Source organism: Equus asinus, chromosome 10, assembly GCF_041296235.1.
Source record: "Equus asinus isolate D_3611 breed Donkey chromosome 10, EquAss-T2T_v2, whole genome shotgun sequence".
Lineage (NCBI taxonomy): Eukaryota > Metazoa > Chordata > Mammalia > Perissodactyla > Equidae > Equus > Equus asinus.
The window spans coordinates 53465493-53485337 of record NC_091799.1 but is presented as its reverse complement, the minus strand read 5'-3'; the positions used below and the strand labels follow the sequence as shown (position 1 = coordinate 53485337).

The following is a 19845-nucleotide window of genomic DNA, read 5'->3' as shown; positions in this document are numbered from 1 at the left end:
TCTAATTTACATACATGAAATTTCTTCTTTTTATCTACTGAGATCTAAGTTGTGCCAGATGTACTTGGCCACAATTAACATCTAGAACACACCCCTTTGGCTTTGCCTTTCCCAGGGGGTTGTGGAAATGGAGCTGCGAGGAACGCAGCCCTGCACCTGGAGTCCTTCACTCGGCGGGACACCTCTGGGGGCAACCGCACTCTGGGGTCTCACATGTCCTACAACAGCTTTCATAAAACACTGCAGAGCGCCTTTGCCCATGGGGGCTCAGACTGTCTCCAGTGCATGTGTAAGACGCCCAAGCAGCTTCTACCTCAGTTAAAAATCCCCCCGATGGCTAGGTACTTTCCTGCTGCTATCTAAGCTGCAAGCCGCAAGTCACATTGCTCTAGAGATGTAAAAATACAAGCAAACACACCACAAAGATGACATCCAGGCTGGGGCACAGGCCAGACAGAGGCATCTTATCAAGCTTTAGGGAGCCACAGAATGGTCGTAAAGGTCATGTTCTAGCCCTGGGGTTGGCAAACTCTCTCTGGAAAGGTCCAGAGAGTCAGTATTTTCAGCGTTGCAGGCCAGACAGTCTCTGTGGCTACTACTTAGCTCTGCTGCTGTAGCAGGAGAGCAGTACATAAACAAATAGGCGTGGCTGTGCGCCAATAAAACTTTATTTACGAAAGCAGGCAGTGGGCTGGATTTGGCCTTTGGGCCACAGGTAGCCATCCTCTGCTGGTGAGAAGTAGTATGCCCACTGAGCAGCTGGAAACAGAGATGAACACACGTGGCTCGAGTTGTGGCCCTTGGGCTGTAGGTGGCTGGATAAGTTGGTTTGTGCCGTGCCTGAGCTCGCTTGAGAACCCAAGGCGCTGCCAGGGTTCTCCTCTGTCACTTTAGGGACAGGAAAAAGGAGACCTACGCCAGCTGTTTCCGAAGGACTCCCCATGCTTGTAACCTGGGGCCTGGCCCGCTGCGAGGGCCAGGGCAGTGCTCACCTCGCTGAGACTGTAGGGCAGGATGAGCTTGTCATTGGCGGTCACTGTTTTTCTTTTGGTCAGAACTTCCACCAAGATTTCTCGCTTCACCTGTTTCAAGGGCAAGGAGGGCAAGAAGGGGCGGGGGACGGAGAGCTTGTCAGGTGGGTCCTCGTGTCACTGCGGCAAGGCCCAAAGCCTTCATGGGAGGACTCCTAGCAGCTGCACCAGGAAGTGGGCCCAAAGCACCCCTCAGGGCTGCCGACCGGTGACATGTGCTACGCTTGGTGAGTTTCAGGATGATCACACTCACAGGCTCACCCACGACCATGGTGGCCTGGGAGTGTGGCTGCACAGGTGTCACTGCAGGCCACAGATCCACATGCTAGCTGGCCATCTGCACTTACAGCTGTCACTGCTAGAGCGGGGTCCCAGCCTCTGTACAGGGCTGGGCAAGGGGTTGGTCCCTCTCCGACCACCAAGCCCCCTCCACAAGCCAGCAGCAACAGGAGAGGGGCAGGGAAGCCGCGCCAATCCCCTGGCAGGCGTGAGCACGCAGAAGCGAGGGCTCCCACAGCAGGCACGCCTTCTTTAAGAGCCCCAGGTGGAATGCAGCTCAGAAAACAAAGGCAAGCACAGGGCTCCTTGGCCTCGGTGCTCGGACACTGGGGGCCGGGCCATTCTTTGCTGTCGGGGGCTGTCCTGTCACTGTAGGGTGTTGAGCAGCATCCCTGGCCCCCACTCACTAGATGCCAGCAGCACCTACACTGTGACAACCAGAAATGCCTCCAGACAGTGCCTGGCGCCCCAGGGTTGAGAACCAGTGGACAAGGGGCTGGCAGGTCCAGTGATAACATGGCCCCGCCAATTAAACTGTGGTTTTAAACAGCCTTCTGTGGGAGGGGCTGCCCAGGAGGGAGTCCCTCAGCAATGAGGAAGGGACGCTGCAGAGATGGTGGGGAGGAAGCAGGCCGGCAGGCCTCGGTTCGCAGAAGCTCGGCCTGTGCAGGAGCCTGGGCCCTGGGAGGCCACTGGCCGGGAGGGCAGGGAGCACTACCTTTAGGAGCTGTGACAGCGTGTCCAGCACCTCGGGGGGCCCGACCTCCAGACCTTCGTCTCGGCCCGTGGCTCTCTTCTTGTAAGTGACGTTGCCCAGGTACAGGATGGCTGACAGGACAGAAAAAATCCTGGGAGAGAAAAGAAGCCCAGGTTGGGGTGCTGTCCACAACTGTAAGATGACAGAAGCTTCCACTGAACTGAGCTGAATTCATAAAACCAGCAAATTCTAGTCAGAACACATGAAGTTTGAAAAATTTTGTCCTCTACTGGGGACCCTCTCTGTGGAATGTGACTTTGTAGACAGATATCTCAACAATACTTTCTTTTAAGATTTAGGGAGCTTAAAATTTTTTTTTTATGGGAGCATAACGTGAACACAAAAAAAGCACACAATTCCCAAGTGTAGAGCTTGATGAATTGTCACAAAATATACACGTCCTGTAACTAGCACTCAGACCAAGGACTAGAACATTCTAGGCCCCAGAAACTTCTGTGCTGACGTCTAACACCGACCGGCAACTTGATGTCAGTGAAATGCACACGTTTGTAGCTGGCCTGTGACTGAAAACCGAGCCGTGGAGCCACTGTGCCTGTACCGCGCAGGGTCTCGGCTTGTTCGTTCTCAATGTGGCAGCCTCGGGCCTGCTAACACCTGGGGCGGCCCATCCTTCGCTGTGGGGGCCGCTCTGTGCACTGTGGGATGTTGAGCAGCATCCCTGCCACCACCCATTACATGCTAGTAGCACTGTCCCCCGCCCTCCCTCACTATGTAGTGTGACAACCGAAAATGTCCCCAGACAATGCCAAGTGTCCCCTTGGAACAGGATCAGCCCTGGTGAGAACGGCTGGCTGCTGGGCGTGGAGTAGTCCAGGAGTCGGCCAGTTTTTGGAGGGCCCCTGAGCCAAGAATAGTTCTTAAGTTTTTAAACGGTCATTAAAAAGCCAAACAAAAAATGCAGAGAAGAACCTGCAGCAGAGACCATCTGGCCCGAGAAGCTGAAAATATTTACTGTCTGGCCCCCGCCAGAAGGTCTGCCGACCCCTGCATGGACATACTGCAATTTGTTTATTTAATCTCCTGTTGGTGGACATAAGGGGGCGAGTCCAGGTTTTGGAGCTGTGAGAAACGAGGCTGCTGTGTGCACTCGTGTGTGTATCTTTGGGTGAGCAAATGGATGCGTTCTGTTGTGTATACACATCCGTAGCAGAAACTGCCACACAGTTTTCCAAAGTGCTTGGCCCGACGTGCGCCCTCCCAGCAGCGTGTGGGCAGTTCCCTCTGGGTATACCGGTCGTCCAGGCAGGGGTGAAGGGTACCCCATGTGGTTCTTTGTTTGAGGAAGGTTAGCCCTGAGCCAACATCTGCCACCAATCCTCCTCTTCTTCTTTTTTTTTTTGCTGAGGAAGATGGGCCCTGAGCTAACATCTGTGTCCATCTTCCTCCATTTTATATGTGGGATGCCCGCCACAGCATGGCTTGACAAATGGTGCATAAGTCTGCACCCAGGAACTGAACCTGCGAACCCTGGGCTGCTGAAATGGAACGTGTGACTTAACCGCTGTGCCACTGGGCCAGACCCCTCTGACGTGGTTTTTAAAAATTAAAAAAAATTTTTAATTGTGGTAATATACACGTCATATAAAATTTACCATCTGAACTATTTTTAAGTGTACAGTTCCACAGTGTTATGTATATTCACATTGCTGTGGTTTTCACTGGCACCCCCAGTGACTAAGGACGAGTCCCTTCCCATGTGCCCCTGTCACTGGACTGGCCTCCTCAGTGCAGCTCTTCCTGGGGTCTCGGTCAGATCGCAGAGGAATTGGTAAGCTGGGGCGCCTGCGCGGGAGGCGGCAGGGCGGCCGGCCGCTCACTTACTGCTTCTTGGTGGCGGGGAGGAAGCCCACCATCTCCATGGCCTGCTTGAGTCTTTCAAAGTCGTGCTTCAGGTCTTCTCCGTCTTCGATCTTCAAGTTATGCTGAAAAACAAGGTTGGCGGCACTCTGGGTGTTTCTGGCCGGCGAGGGTGGCATGCAAGAGGGATTTTGGCTGGAACCGAGGGGCAGGGCCCAGGACCCAGGGAATGAATGGGCTCCTTTATGCCGCCTCCTGTGGGCCTCCTCGGAGCCGGTTTGGGGCCGGAGAGGGCCAAGGCAGCTGGCCTCTGACCTCCCGGTGGCGCGTAAACAGCCCACGGGGAACAGAGGCGGTATTTGTGGCCGGGGCTCGGGCTGTTTACCTGGTTGAGGTAGAAATAATCTTCAGGCTGCTTGAGCTGAAATTCTTGACGCTCCTCCTCGCTGACGCCAAGTAACAAATAATAAAACACGTGGTAGTTCCTGTGGGTCAGAATTAGGAGAAAAAAGTCATTTTTGGAGGCCAAGCAACAGCTACTCTTCAAACCACTACTAATACTGCTTTGGAGGCCACACCAGGGAGGGAAAAGCACCTGAAATACATACAAATTTGAGACAATAAGTTGATTCTTATTATGTCTTATAAAAAATCCCCCAAAACAAAACCCCCGAACCCTAAGCTTCTCCAGGGAGTAGCTCTGGGGGGAGGGAGCGCACGTCTCACTCCCTGGTGGCTCAGAGATGCTTCTAACAGAAGCACATTTTGGCACACACCCGAGCACCGACTCTGGGTACAAGCCCCAGGGAGGCACAGAAATCCGCACACAAAGGTGGCTTAGGAGGTCTGCCTGCCAAGCCCGCGCCCCAGAGCAGGCCCCACTCAGGGAGTGTGCTGCATCTCAGGAGCTCCGCCTCTCTCCTGTGCAGGGAAGGAGGACCCCCTCCTACCTCTCATCCTTCTCTTGGGAGACCAAGCGAGACTTTTCAAGCAGGTACTTTTCGACAACAGCTCTGTCATTAAAAGGAAAAAGAAGGAATAGAACGTTACATTTTAATATTGTTTCCTTGAAGAACTAGAGGAATTTGTTTCCACGGCAAAGCCAGCTATGGATTAATTTCCTTTGACACAAGGTGAATACAGGTACCTAAATACGATCACCCTGTCACAAATATAACCGCCATAAAAGTCGCCTCGCCCTGAGACTACCATCCACAAAAATAAGGAACTGAGGCTGGCCACTTCTGCTCCCCAGACCAGATTGGGGCTGACCGCTGCACGGAAGCCGATGTGGCCCCATGCAAGGACCGGCCCCAGGCACTGGCACCGGAGAGACTGCGCCCAAGAGCTCAGGAACAATCCCGGAAGGTCGTCCCTCCACCTCCCCAGCAATTCAGTGTTTCTCCAACAGAAAATGCGAACGTGACGGACTCATCTTTGTATTTGTAACAGGTTTACTGATTACTGATTTACTTAAACTGCACAAACTTCGTGTACAATGTGATGCTGTCCTTTCATAATTCACACAACCTTTAAAAACAGCTTTATTAGGTGTAACTGATGCAGAATAAACTAAAACTGTGTGATTTGATGAACTGTGACACATGCGAACCCCTGTGAGCCCACTACCACGATCAAAATAGTGAACACATCCAGCCCCTGGAAATGCTCTCTTGGGGCCTTTGTCCTGCCTCCCCACTCCTCACCCCCAAGCAGTCACTGATCAATCCCACTCGAGATTAGCTTGGGTTTTCTAGAATTTTAAAGAACTAGAATCATTCAGTACATGTACTGTGTCTGACTTCTTTCACTCAGCCCAAAGATTCTGAGATTCGGCCACATTGTAGCACGGATCAGAAGTTCATTTCTTTTTATGATGGAATAATATTCTACACGTCGACACGTCATGCTTCATTTATCAGTTCCTCGCCCGACCAACGTTTGATGGACATGGGTCCACGAGGCTGTGTGGGTGCTGGGGCAGGGCCCAGGCACCTCTGCAGCCCCACACTCAGCACCAGTAGTAGTGACGTCGAACATTCCCTGAGGATCTACTATGTTCTAGGCACTGATTTGTGAGGATTTAACGCCCTGGATCCTCCCACTCTCCAGGGTGGGCACTGTGGCTCCCACTGAGGGACAAGGTGCTAACACTGGAGAGGCTGCCTGGGACCCCACAGGAGGGAGGTGGCCCGGTGGGGACCTCTTGGGATTCGCTATCACCAAGTATTTGAGCTGGGCAGGTCTGCAGATCACTTCATCTGAGCCCATCGCTTTTACAGGAGAGGCAGCTGTGCCCTACGGGTACAGGGCTGGGCTCCTGGTCTAGGGCCTGCTGGATGCCGCCTGCCTGTGTCTCCAGGATGGCAGTCTTCTCTCTGCAGCCTGGCACTGGACACACGTACGCCCACACAACACGCACAGGCGGCTTTCCGAGGGCTCAGCCTGCAACCTCTCTTCTTTCAAACCCATGTTTTCTTCCATTCCTTCCCTTGGCTGGTGACTATGTAGTTATCAGCAGTTCGTTTTCCCGGGTAGGGTGGCCACATGTGGTTCTAGAATCAGACACATGTTTGAATCTCAACCTGCAGCCGATTCCCTGTGCTATGTCAGTGTATGGGGGAGGACAATGACCCCTCATCAGCACCGAGTGGTCATTGGACTGACGAGAGCTCCTTCCCTTTCCTGATCATTTTGGGGGCCCAGGACCCTACTTGGGTCTTGTAAGGAGCCAGGGATCCCCCGGCACCAAGCCCTTGAACCCACAGGAAGACGAGGCCTTGCAAATTGGGGAACTGGACGAAGGCTTGGACTGCCCCTGACCCTTGGCCTCAGCGGGAAATGGCGCTGAGTAGTCTCACTTGCCCAAAAGCAGAACCGGGTCTGGGCCTGCCCCCTGGGAGCCGGCTGCAGCTGCTCCCTGGACGGGAAGTGCACCTCCCTCTTCGGAGTGTGGGCGGCCCATGGTCATGGCCAAGGTGGGACTTCCTTTCCTGAATCCGAGGCCACAGATACCACTCTCAAAAGCCTGTCTATGAGATCCAGCCCCTCAGGGCCACTGGCCATGGGCTTGACGGGAGCCTGAGGTGGGTGGGGCTGGGTGGACCACTCAGCTGAGGGCCAGCCCTTGCTGGTGTACCAGGTTGAACGGTGGTCCCAGAAGATATGTCCACCTGGAAGCTGTGACTGTGACCTTATCCGGAAAAAGGGTCTTTGCAAAGGTAATTAAGTGAGGCATCTGGACATGCGATCATCCTCCACGATCCAGGCAGACCCTAAATCCAAGGATAAGTATAATAAAAGATACAAGAGAACAGAGAGACACAGAGGTGGACGTCATGTGACAATGGAGGCAGAGATTGGAGTGATGAGTCCACAAGCCAAGGACCCCTGGGGCCCCCAGAAGCTGGGCGAAGCAGGAAGGCTCCTCCCCCAGAGCCTCCAGAGGAAGGGTGGCCCCACCCACACCTTGATTTTGGGCTTCTGGCTTCCAGACTGTGAAGAAGAAATTCTTATTGTTTCAAGCCACGAGGTTTGTGGTACTTTGTTACAGCAGCCCCAGGACACCATGCAGAGCCCACATGGAGAAGAGAACTGGGGAAGGCAAGCAGCACCCACCGCGAGCAAAGGCTCTGGTGTCTAGAGCCTGCAGAGCCAGCCCGGGACCCAGGAAAACGTGAGGCAGCCTCTCGGCATCTCTGCTTCCCCCAGAGAGCCCCTGGAACTGCAGAAACAACATAATTCTGTGTTGTCTGCCCAACAAGACACTCTGGGCATCTCCTGCTGGTGAGAGGCTCTGCAAAATGTGGCAGATACAACTGCAAAATACGGACCCACGGGAGAAAAAAAAATGTTTACATAAGAGGTGAGGGTCCTTGGGAAGAAACAGCTGAGGCCTATGGGGCAGTGGGGACAGGAGGCTGCTCCAGGTGTCTCTGATTAACCAGGGCACATCCTATGGGCAGGTGCTGGGGCCCACTAAGCAGGTGCCGCGCTGGGGCCCAGCAGCGCTCGGGGACAGGGGCACGTCCTCTGGGGGCTGAGGGCTTGGGAGAATCACCAGCTTCTGAGTGCCCCCGAGGGCTGAGGGGCCGGAGCAGATGGGCATTTATCAAGCCTCTCACCCACCCCACTGCCACTGGAGCCTGGGAAGCGGGGAAAAAAGGAAAGAAGCCAGAGGCCGAAGGATTCGGGGAAACAATCATTCTTGTTCATGTCTTGAATATGAACCGTGGACTGAAACGACCATGAGTCAGGTTTAGATGGACAGAAGTCCCTACATACTCTGGAATCAAGCCTCAGTGCCGTCACCCCAAGGACCTCCCCCTTCCCAGAACGCCGGCGCCTTCTCTCGGCCTCCAGGGCCTGATGCTTAGCTCTCCTCGTGTCTAACACTCAGGGCTCCTCACCTGGCAGCGCAAAGCATCACCTGGCGCCTTTACAAATCCACTGTCACTGAAGACCCTCACACCCGAACGAGGAGTGGCAGTGGACTTCTGTGAGCGACCAGGCCACGGATCATGCCAAAATGCCTGTGTGTGTGTGTTTTTTTAACTTTGAAATAGTTATATTGACTTATAAGAGCTTTGCACGTATAAAAAAATACAAAACACTACGTAGTATTAAATCACAATTACTTTGTTTACCAATTGAAATTACCCAGAATATACATTTTTTAAAGAAAAAAAATCCTATAGAAGAGAATTCTGACATCATGACTTAAATATTATAACATTAACTTACTGTACAAAGCTGCCAGATATTTTTCATAAGCATAATAACCACTACAGAGTGCAAATGAACAGAATTTCAATGGTGCACATTTAGCTGAAGTAACTGTGCCTTCACCTAAATAACTCACATTTCTGGCACAAAATGTTGGTCTGTTTTAACTTCCATCAGGCAACCAACTTCACAATGCAGTTACCACCTATCCACTCACCCACCCATCAATCCACGAATCCATCAATCTCCTCACCCATCCACCCACGAAACTACCATCTACCAATAAATCCATCCATCCATCCATCTACCAATCCACCCATGAATCTACCCACCCACCCATGAATCCATCTATCCATCCATCCATCCATCCATCCATCCATCCATCTACCCACAAATCTACCTATCCACCAATGCATATATCCATCTATCCATCTATGAATCTATCTATTCATCCATCCATCCACCTACCCATCTACCCATGAATCTACCCATCCACCCATCCACCCATGAATCCATCCATCCATCCATCCATCCATCACCCACAAATCTACCTATCCACCAATGCATATGTCCATCTATCGATCTATCCATCCATCCAGCCAGCCAACCAACCATCAATCTATCTACCCTCCTCTTCCTTCCCATCCATCCACTCAGCCACCCTTCAGTACTTCCCTGGACAACCGTCTCACTTGGCTACCCAGCATCACGTCTCCTTCTGGCTAAAGGGGCACGTGTTTGGCAAATGCCAGAGTCCATGTCAACTCTGCCTGTGGCCTCCCCAGACCTATGGAATTAGAAACCTCATCAAAACCAGGAAATAGGTTGGTCTGTCCTTGCCTGTTCTTGGCAAACCCCATGATGCTAGTACCTCAAGCTCACTGTACCTAGCCCGTGGGCACCTGGGCCCATGCTCAATGTCCCTGGGGACGGCAGGGTCAGTTACGGAGCTGCGGACCCTCCCCCTACCTCAACCCACCACTCGGACCTTCACAACGACTTAAAATCACACTCACGCCCCTGTCGGAGTCACAAATGTCTGCATGGGCACGATTTCAGCACAAGCTCCTGGGGCTGGCTCCCCCTGCAGGGATGCCCAGGACCCCAGACTGAGGCTGTCACGCACAGCGCAGGTGGCTGCCAACTCACCCTCTCACGATGCCGCTCTCCAGGTAGTTGACCTGGATGAATTTCCCGAATCGGCTGGAATTGTTGTTGTGGGCTGTCTTGGCATTCCCGAAAGCCTGAGAGGAAAACAGAGGCAGGTTTTCAGATCGTGAGCACGAAATGTGCACTGGTCTCGGCCTGGAGCCTCGGAGCTCCCTTCCGGCTGGTGGATGCGCGGTGGCTGGAAGTTCTTCAGGGGTCCAGATGAGAAGCGGAAGTGCGAAGGCATGGCGCCCCGTGCACTTCACCGTACTTCCGCTGTCTCTCTGTGTCTGGGCCGTGGGAGGGCTGAAGCGTTATGTTTTTGATGTTAAAAATGCCAATCATCAGAATTCTTTTTTAGTTATTTGTTCATATAGCAAACTCTGGCCTGTGGGCCAAATCTTGTCCACTGCTTGTTTCTGTGCTGCCTGCGAGCCAAGAGTGGTTTTTACATTTGTAAATGGTTAAACAAAACCCAAAGGAGAGGACTATTTCCTGACATGTGAAAACACTATTCACATTTCAGTGTCTATAAATGAAGTTTTACTGGCACACGGCCAGGCCTGTTCATTATGGATCATCCACGGCTGTTTTTGTGCTGTGATGGCAGAGTAGCTGTGACAGAGACCGTCTGCCCTGCAAAGCCGAAAATATTTACTATCTGGCCCTTTCCAGAGGGAGTTTGCTGAGTCCTGGCTGATGCAGGCGCCAGGCTGGGCACACCAGGCAGGTGTGAGGGAGCAGATGTGGGGACAGGTCCCGCCCTGGAGGGGTCTTGCAATTCTGTGGGACGACAAGCGGGTTCACAGCAATTTTCTTTTTAATTGGGGTAAAATTAGCGTAACATAAAACTAACCATTTTATTATTTATTTATTTATTTATTTAGAGGAAGAGTAGCCCTGAGCTAACATCTGTGCCCATCTCCCTCTACTTTATATGTGGGAGCCTGCCACAGCACGGCTTGATAAGTAGTGTGTAGGTCCACACCTGGGATCCGAACCGGCGAACACTGGGCCACTGAAGTGGAGTGTATGAACTTAACCACTGTACCACCGGGCTGGCCCCAAAACTAACCATTTTAAAGTGAACAATTCAGTGGCATTTAGCACATTCACAGTTTTGTACAACCATCATGTCTATCTAGTTCTAGAATATTTCCATCACCCCCAAAAGACTCCATCCCCATCAGCAGTCACTCCCCATCCCGTACCAGCCCCTGGTAACCAGTACTCCGCTTTCTGTCTCTATGGATCTGCCTGTTCTCAACATTCCCTTCAATGGGATCATACAGTGTGGCCTTCTGTGTCTGGCTTCTCTCACTCAGCATGATGTTTTCAGGTTCATCCACATTGTAGTCTGGGTCAGGGCTGCATTCTCAATATGCAGAGGAAAATACGCATAGTGCATGGAGCCTTTGGCTGGGTGGGGTCCTCCCCTGGGGCCTCCCACATGATCCCCACCCAGATTACCACACAGAACACCCCTGTCCCCTGCCCAGGCTCCTGGAGTGCCCCCTTCCCATGTGGCACCCACCCACCCGCAAGGGGTGAACTGACTGTGAGAGGGTGTGACGGAGCCTTAGGGAACACAGGGCAGGGCAGGTACCCTCAGAGGTGGGTTCCCTGTTTCAGGGAGAGAGAGGCCTGTGGAGGTGGGGGTGGCGGGGAGAGAGACAGAGCTGGTCACAGAGTCTGGCGCTCAGCCATCCAAGCCCTTGTGGCCCAGGGGCTGGGCAAGGGGTGACTTGGAGGGCAATAGTCCAGAAAGGGAAGCTGTGTGGCAGCGAGAGGGCTGTCAGGCTGATGGTGCTGCTGTTTGGAGAGGCCGAGCTGTGCAGGGAGGCTGGGACGGAGCGAGGCTGCAGTAGGGGGAGATGGCAAGGCCACTGCCAAGGTCCACTGGAAGGGGGAGGTTTGAGGGTCTGGCGGAGCAGGAGGATGAGGGCAGGGTGGGGAGAGACAGCCACGCTTGCAGGGGAGTCAGGAACAGGGAGACACGTAGAGAAGATGGGATTTTCTTGAAGGCCTCATTCTGCAGGAGGATGGATGCAGGTTGACTGCTGATCAGAGCTTCTGGTGAGGCAGCCTGAAGGCAGAAGCCCCACAAAAAAGCATCTGCTGGAAGGCCCGGGATGCTTCCTTGGAAAATGGCTCCACTCAGCAGAGCTCTCCATCAGGACAGTGGCCCCGGCTGGGCCCACGTGCCAGTCACGTTCCTGGCAGATCGGGTCACGGGACAAGTGACTTCCTGCCCCATTGCCCCATGGGCTTCAGACCCCAGGAATGGCCTCCCTGTAGAGCCTGAGCCAACCACCAAATTGCCAAATAGGAGAGTGATAACGAAGGATGAGGCCTCAGAGAGGCAGCCTGGCCCTGTATCGTGAAGTGGGGGTCCACTCAGGGCGGGGCGTCAGCTGGGCCCCTTGGGGGTCTCTACATGGCCTCATAGGCGGAACCCAGCCTGAAGAGGTGCTTGCCCTAGTCAGTGGCCACAGGGCCCACCTCCTCCTCCTCTTCTCAAATGTTTCCTCAGGACCTGTGGACCTGCTGGGTTTGCAAAGGTCGTCAGAGGGCTGATTAAACACGGGCCTCATCACCAGGTCCTGATGACGTGACCAAGCTACTTGCCAGCGGCTATGCACCAGCCACTGGAGGCCAGGCCTGGGTCCGCCCTGCTCTCCCAAGTGTCTACAGAACCCAGTGCGGGGTTCCCGGCCTTGGCACTGCTGACATGTGGGGCCACATCATTCTCTGTGGGGGGCCGTCCTGAGCACTGCAGGGTGTTGAACAGCACCCCTGGCCTCCACCCACCATATGCCAGTAGCATCTGGGACAACCAAAGATGTCCCCAGAGCTGGCTGAGTTGCCCAGGTTTAGAAGCACTGCTATTTACAGACGGAGGTAAAGGGGTCCGCAGGGTTAGGGAGTCTGGGCCCCTCCTCCCATTACGAGACCCCCACGTGCGCTGGAGATGCTGGGGGTCATCTGGGGAGAAAACTGCCTTTCTAGATTTAGTCTCCCGTTTCCCCTACGTTCAGCCTTAGAGCCGTGTTTTTCATTTCAAGTCAAGTCCATGGACTCCCAAGGCACCGCTCTGGGAAAAGCAGACAGCGGATCTGTCTCCTCCTTTCGTTGCACACTCACCAGACCCTGAAGGGTAGTGTCTGAGCTGAGGACAGGCTTGCTCTGTGAGCGAGCATGCAAAGTCCCGCCTGTCCTGACCACAAGCAGATGGTCAAGCAATGTCTGACCCTGTGCGGACTCCTTCACAGGGCTACGGGCCTCTCTCTGCGCTGGGGTCTCCACAGTGCCCAGGATGACGGCCCGCTGCAGAGACACCCCAGAAACGTGCATTTGCATCCAGAAGAACCAGTGGTCCCTTTTGAAGTCGGGACAAGTCTCTGTGGTGATTTGTAAGGTTTCTAAGGAAACAGGCCTGGCGTCCTGGGGATAAGAGGGAGAATCTTTGGGATGTAAGGCTCACCAGCTTTCTGGTTCTGCGGGGCCTGGTGACCTCACACGTCTGGTATGCGGTCTCAGCACACTGCGACTTTTCAAAGCTGATCTAAAAATATCCGGTTGGTGCTATTATACATCCAAGGAGGAGGAAGCGCTGGCCTGGCGTGGTGAGGGGAGCTATTGTGTGGCTGCTCGCGGGGCTGGCCAGGGGTGCGTGCGTCCAAGCAGAGGGTGCTGGTGTGCCCAGTGGATCATGCAGGGCCAGAGGTGGACAGGAGGGAGGAAGTGGGACCCAGGCACCAGCAATGATGCGATATAACCAGACACCGGGGCTGGGGAGGCCCATGTTCACACTGTCTTCCCAGCAGGCCAGAAAACCCACAGCTCTGGCAAAATGCTATGCGAGGAAGGTCTCTACTCTCTCAGAAACAATTTTTTCTCCCTTCTATAATATAAAATACATGTTTCTAATATGATTTGTAAACTTTGAAAAAAATATATAGAACCATGCTAAAAGTTTGCCCAACAACAAAAACCTAAAGAGATGACCCCACAATTCAAGGCCCCCAGTAGTGGCTTCTAGCTATAACTAACACCCGGCCCTCTTCCGACAGGGGCAGACCAGCCTGGGCCCAGGGGTGCCGCGTGCCCACCAGGCGCCCCCTGATCCTGCCAGTGATGCTGAGAGCCGGAGGATGCCTGGCCATCTTCCACTGTCCTTGTCTTTGAGGTCCTTCTTTTGGGAGATTCAAAAAGGTTTCTTAAATTGGACACATCAGGGTTGAGTATCCTTAGCCAGAAGTTTCCAGAAGGTATATTTTCTATCTCAACAGGATGGCTCTCCTCTCGGTGGGAAGGCACGGTAAACGCGTGAGGAAGAACACTGACAACGGTATCTCAGACAGGCTGTGGCGAGCACCAGTCCCCCGCCAGGCAGACCGCGGGCTTCCCACTCTTTTCTTTTGTGTGGCACTCCTCTAAGAGCCGAATGTGCCAACCCCATTTCAGATGAGGAAACTGAGGTGCAGAGAGGTCAGCTGGCCTCCCCAAAGTCTGAGAGCAGCACGAGATCAATGTGGCCCTGGTCCGAACCCAGCACCCCTCCTCCTGGCCCACGCCCACCGGGGCCCTGGGTCCTGAAGCCTGGGCTCCTTCTTCACACCTGTTCTTGGGGTCCGGAGCCAGGCGAGCGTGCCCAGGACCTTTCGGGGTCCCTGCCGGCCCTGGCCCGAGGCCGCTCTCTCAGGGCCTGGCAGCCAGATTCCCGAGCCTTCTCTGAGCTCACACCTGGCCTCTTGCACAACCCACGTGAAAACTGAATGAGCTGTGAGAGGGATACATTAGGCAAACAGCGTTTTGCTTTCAGATTTCGAAACCCGAAAGCCCTGTGGAGTGAGTTCACAAAGGCAAACGCACTTGTTGGCCCTGTGTCACCAGGTGAGCCCTGAGTCGGGGTCCCCTGGAGAGAAGTCCCCCAGCCTTGTGGCGCAGGGCAGTCATCCCTCCGAACAGGCTGGGGTGGTCTGACATGAGATAACTCCAACACCCCCAGATTTCCTGCAGCCGTCCTTTCTCAGAGGAACACTCTAGATGGTTCTAGTGGCTTCGTCTGGGTTGGCCTTCTCTGTTTGCCTGACCTCCTAGCCACAGGGAGCTCCCTCCCAAGTGTTTGTGGTGCTTTTGTACATGTGTTCTCATTCATTCACTCGACAACAACTTACTGATCTACTGCTGTGTGCCTGGCACCATTCTAGCCTCAAAGAGCCCCCTCCCTGGTGGGGTTCCATGGGGACACCCTGCACATTCACCTCAGCCGTGGCTCGGGTGTATCTCCTCCAGGAGCCCCCCCAGCCTGCCTGGACCGGGTGGGTGCCCACTGCCTCCTGTGGCCTTGATGCTGCCCCTCCCTCTGCGATGCCACCTCTGGGTAAAGCTCTGTTCCCCTGCCTCAGACCACAAGCCACGCAGGACTTCTGGGTGTCTTATGTTGGGTCAAGGTCAGGCACCAAGACGGAGGAGTGACTGCTGTTGTCGAGAGAGGCTGCAATTGGATTCTTTTGCTCAAAGAACATTAGCAAATCTTAGGCCAGGATGAAGCCTAAAGATGGGGCCGAAAGAGAGAAACTGCCCCCTGTTTCCTAGCCTGCAGGAGCTGACTCGTCTCAGCTGTGGGTGGGGTGGAGAACGTGCACCTGAGGGCAACTGGAAGCCGGTGTTGGCACGGTGGCCCCACCACTTGGAATGGAGATATTTTTCTCCTATGAGTTCTCTGTGTTCTGGGTGTACCTTTCTACGTGAAAGTCCACACCCACTGACAGGTCGTGCGCATGTGGGGACATGGATGACGGTCTGACCCTGCAAGAAGATGCCTGAGAGGTGACCCAAGGCCGTGCTGGGCCTGCGTGGAGCACTGGAGTGTCATATGCAGCCTGGCCCAGGGGGCCGTGGACCGAGGAGCCCGGAGGGTCTGCTCTGCTGCGTCTGCTGGGCAAACAGCCCCGGGGTGTCCAGTCAGGGCTGAGGCTTTCTGCACGGAAATGCTGGGAAAATAAGCCCCGGGCCCGTGTGGGGTCTCGGGCTAATCCTGGCAAGGAGCCCAGGAGAACAGCTCTGCATCTGCAGGGGATTCTGGCAGGTCCTGGTGGCCTGGGGGAGGGCTGGAGGCCCAAGGCTATCGTCAGTTGTGCCAACTGGGGCAAATTAGATCACTGCTCTTGGGTTTCGGATTCCTCTCCTGTAAAATGAGGGGAAAACCCTTGCCTTCCTGGGCTGTTTGAGGATAAAATGAGATTGTCTGTGTGAACCAGTGGCCAGCAAACTTGTTCTGTGAAGGGCCAGGTAATCAATATTTTGGGCTCTGTTGCAATGACTCAACTCTGGCGTTGTAGCGTGAAAGCAGCCAGAGATGATCTCTTGACATGAATGGACGTGGCTGTGTGGAGGACACCCTCCCGACGCCGGGGCACAGGGCAGGCTTGGACATTGACCTTTACTGGGGTCAGTAAATCACAGCCAGCCACCTGTCTCTGTATGGCCCGAGAACGCAGAATGGTTTTGACATTTTTAAATGCTTGAAAAAAAAATCAAAACAAGACTATTTCACGATATGTGAAAACGATATGAAATTCAGCTTTCAGCGGCCACAAATAAGGTCTTGTTAGTACACATGCACGTCTGTTTACACACGGTCTGTGTCTGCCTTTGGACTACAACGGCAGAGTTGAGTCACTGGACGGAGACTGGCCCTGCAGGCCTGAACACACCGATCCTCGGACCCTTGAAAGGAAAAGTGTGCCAGACGCTGGACTAGGGGCTCTCAGTTAAATGTCCTCTTTGCCCCAAGGGCACCAGCGCAGTGCCAGGCTGGGAGAAGGCTCCCACACTCAGACACTTGAGGAGTGAGCAGGAGAGGGGCTGAGTGTCATACGGCTGACTGGTCTCCCCGGGGCACAGTGGGGACATGGAGAAGCAGGACCAGGAAGCGTGGAGGCTGGGACGGGTGAGTGGGCTCACAGGCCCAGGGGCGCTGAGTGAGAAGAGACAGACAGAGGAGTCTGCTCCCTGGGAGCTGGGGGTGGGAGGCGGGGGAGGGAGAAGCGCAGCTGATGCATTTTCCACAGAGCTGCTGTGCAGCGAGTGGGCGGAGGGAGCGGTGGCATTAAGAGGGGCCAGCCAGTTCCAGGGAGGGAAGATGCCAGGCAGGACAGGGATGACAACGGGAAGGGGGTGGCAGTGACAGCGGTGAGAAGAGGCAGCCGTGGGGCAGGGGACAGGAGCCACAGTCCCCTGCCAGCCCGTGCAGGTGGCAGTGCAGGCTCAGTGGGTCTGTGGGTTCGGGGCAGGAAGCAGAGAAGTCCCTCCAACCTCACGGCTCCCAGACTCACAGATGAGGAAGTGGAGGCTCTGTGGGGCCCAGCTGACACCTCGCCCGGGCCCGGGTTCTGCTCTCTTCCTGGTACCCAGGGGGCCTGGGGCCCCCAGCAGGTTCTCAACCACCAGTTGCTGGACGGATGGACAGATGGATGGCAGGCATGTGTGGAAAGCTGAGTGACGGTAGGACACAAGGCTCACTCTACCTCTGTGCTCTCAGCTGGTAACAGGCTCTGTTACTCTTACACAGAACAGCACCAACTGTCAGCCACAGATGCAGATGGAAACACTGAAAACACAGCAAGGACCCCTGCGGCCAGGAGGAGGCCCTTTAAGAAGGGCAGATTCATCATGGGGCTGGAACGTACAGCATGGGGACTGTAGTTAATAACGCTGTACTGCATATTTGAAAGTTGCTAGGAGATTAGATTTAAAAGTTCTCATCACAACAAAAGAATTTTTTCTAACTATGTAAGGTGACAGATGGTAACTAGACTTACTGTGGTGATCATTTCACAAGGTATACAAACGTCAAATCACTACGTTGTACACCCGAAACTAATATAATGTTACATGTCAATTATAACTCCATCATAAAAGAAAAAAAGCCGCAGATTCCAACCCAGGGCCAAAGTTCCCCAGCAAACCGTGTGGGGAGCAGAGGTGGTGGGAAGGGGAGTGGGAGAATCTTAAAAAAAAGAAAAAACAAGAAAGCAACTATGAAACAAGTTATTGTATCTTATACTTTGCTAAATTTTGGTTTAGGTTATAATGAAGGCACGTGCAGCTCACAGAAAGAATGAAGAACAGATGGAGCTTTGATGGGGAGGGTCTTGCTTGGTTCTTACTGCACCAAAAATGTTTCAGGAATTCATCACACTCCCTGAGGGCTCATCTTAGCCACTTGAAACCCAAATCATTCTCTTTGGGGTCTACTTGGTTCTTTTTCTCAGGCTTTTGAGTTAGGAAATTAATTCGCTTACTTTCATTATTCATATTTGTGAATACAAAGTGTTTATGGATATTTACGGATATAAAGTGACTACGAATTGTCCTCTCCTTACTGCTTTAAATACATCCCATGGTTTTTGATAATAGACAGTTTTTGTCAATGATTTTTAGAAAATCTGTAATTTTGGTTTACGGATGCCCCTTCATCTAAGAGTTGTTTAATATAAGTTTACTTTTTCTTTTTTAAAACATTTCCATGTGGAAGGGGCTTTAAAAAATTACCTCCTAGTTTTATTGTATTGTTAAGAGTGTTGCTTGTAATATGTTTACTTTTGGAAGTTCTAGATGCTTCTTTCTCTGTGATCTGATACAGGAATTAATTTTATGAAGGTTCTGTGAATACTTAAGAAGGGTGATTCTCATATCGGAGTGAAGGGTTTATGCTATGGCCACAAGATCTGCCTTAAGTACATGCTCTGGGCATCTTTCATCCTTGCTGTCCACCCAACCAACCCCGTGCTCTGTGTTTGTATTTGTTTCTCTTGGTATCTTTATCATTTCCACTTTGTAAAGGCAGTGGCTGTGTTGTTTGGTGGATAAATGGTGACAAACAACCATTACACCTTGAGCGTAAACTGACGCTCTGGCATTATAACAAAACTTCATCATGTGTAATGTTCAGAGGCCTGAGTTCTACCTTCTCCACGTTGGAAGTGCAGCTCTGTTCTTGCCTGTTTCTATCTGCCTGCTATATCTGTGCCTGTCTCTTTATTTTTAGCTTCCTGAACCACTTTGGTTTAGGTGAGTCTTATTCACAAAGCATGGAGCTGAACTTTGCTTTGTGAGCCAGGCTGAAAATCCTCTCCTCTTAATAGGCAGATCACACCCACAGAAATGTGGCAGTATGATGGACGCACTCCCTCCTGAAGCTCAGGCTACCAGCATTAGCTCTCTTCCCCATCTGCTGCTTGTGGGTGTGGCCGAGTGACTGGAGGCCAGAGCAACTCTCCAGGCCACTTTTGATGACTTCCTAAATCCTGTATCTTTTGCAAGATTTTTCAACCTCACTTTGCAACTGCTTTGCATTCCATTTGTGTGGTGGGATGCACCTGGGAGCGAGGACCCACTGGGCTGGTGGACTGCAAGGAGCCATGCTTAGGCTGAGCTGAGAGGTGAGAGTCAGTGAAGGCTCCCTGTTCTGTCAGTCATCTGGGATGATGTTTGCTTTCCCACACATTCCCAAACTGCACAGACTCTGGCGCTGATGACAAAACAGCAAGGACTTCTAGTACTTTCTATGCAGCAAGACCAAGCATTTGCACGTGTGAGGAAAGGTGAGCTCCCTGAGGTGGACTGGAGGGAGACTCTGTGGTCTTGGAGCACCCCTCCACATCCCTTCCTGGGCTACACCGTTTCTACACACCCTCAGGGAGGGACCCCCCCCCCCGGCTCCCCTTGGGATGGCCCTCCATACCTGGGGTGGGCAAATGTGTCATCCTGGGGGTCCCCTGCTTACAGCAATGGGGAAGGACAGTCAGAATTGCCAAGATTTCAGCCTCCCTGGCCCCCCAAGAGTCGCTACTCCTGGCTGCTCTGCTTGACTGGGGTGAGAGAGATGAAAGTTTGAGAACTCAAGGAGGGGTTACGGGGGCTTGTTCAAGACACAGAGTCTTGGGCTCCATCTCAGACTGCAGAATTTCTGGAAAGGCTGAGGAATCTAAATTCTTAGAGCAGAGCTCGAGGGGGTTCTTCTTTTCCTGGAAGGGTGAGAACTACTGCTCTGGGTTTAGTATGAGGATGAAGGAT

General features: G+C 53.1%; 1 protein-coding gene across 10 annotated transcripts in view; it reads right to left on the bottom strand.

The window, feature by feature from the left end:
• MYO9B (myosin IXB) overlaps positions 1-19845 on the bottom strand; it is an 84977-nt gene that overhangs the window by 31616 nt on the left and 33516 nt on the right. For all 10 annotated transcript variants that reach the window (XM_070519368.1, XM_070519360.1, XM_070519367.1 and 7 more), the window contains exons 3-8: positions 9760-9854; positions 4836-4898; positions 4271-4370; positions 3910-4010; positions 2029-2158; positions 993-1082 (exon numbers count right to left, since the gene is read on the bottom strand). In XM_070519368.1, the coding sequence (XP_070375469.1) occupies positions 993-1082; positions 2029-2158; positions 3910-4010; positions 4271-4370; positions 4836-4898; positions 9760-9854 (579 nt within the window). The remainder of the gene's footprint in view (positions 1-992; positions 1083-2028; positions 2159-3909; positions 4011-4270; positions 4371-4835; positions 4899-9759; positions 9855-19845) is intronic.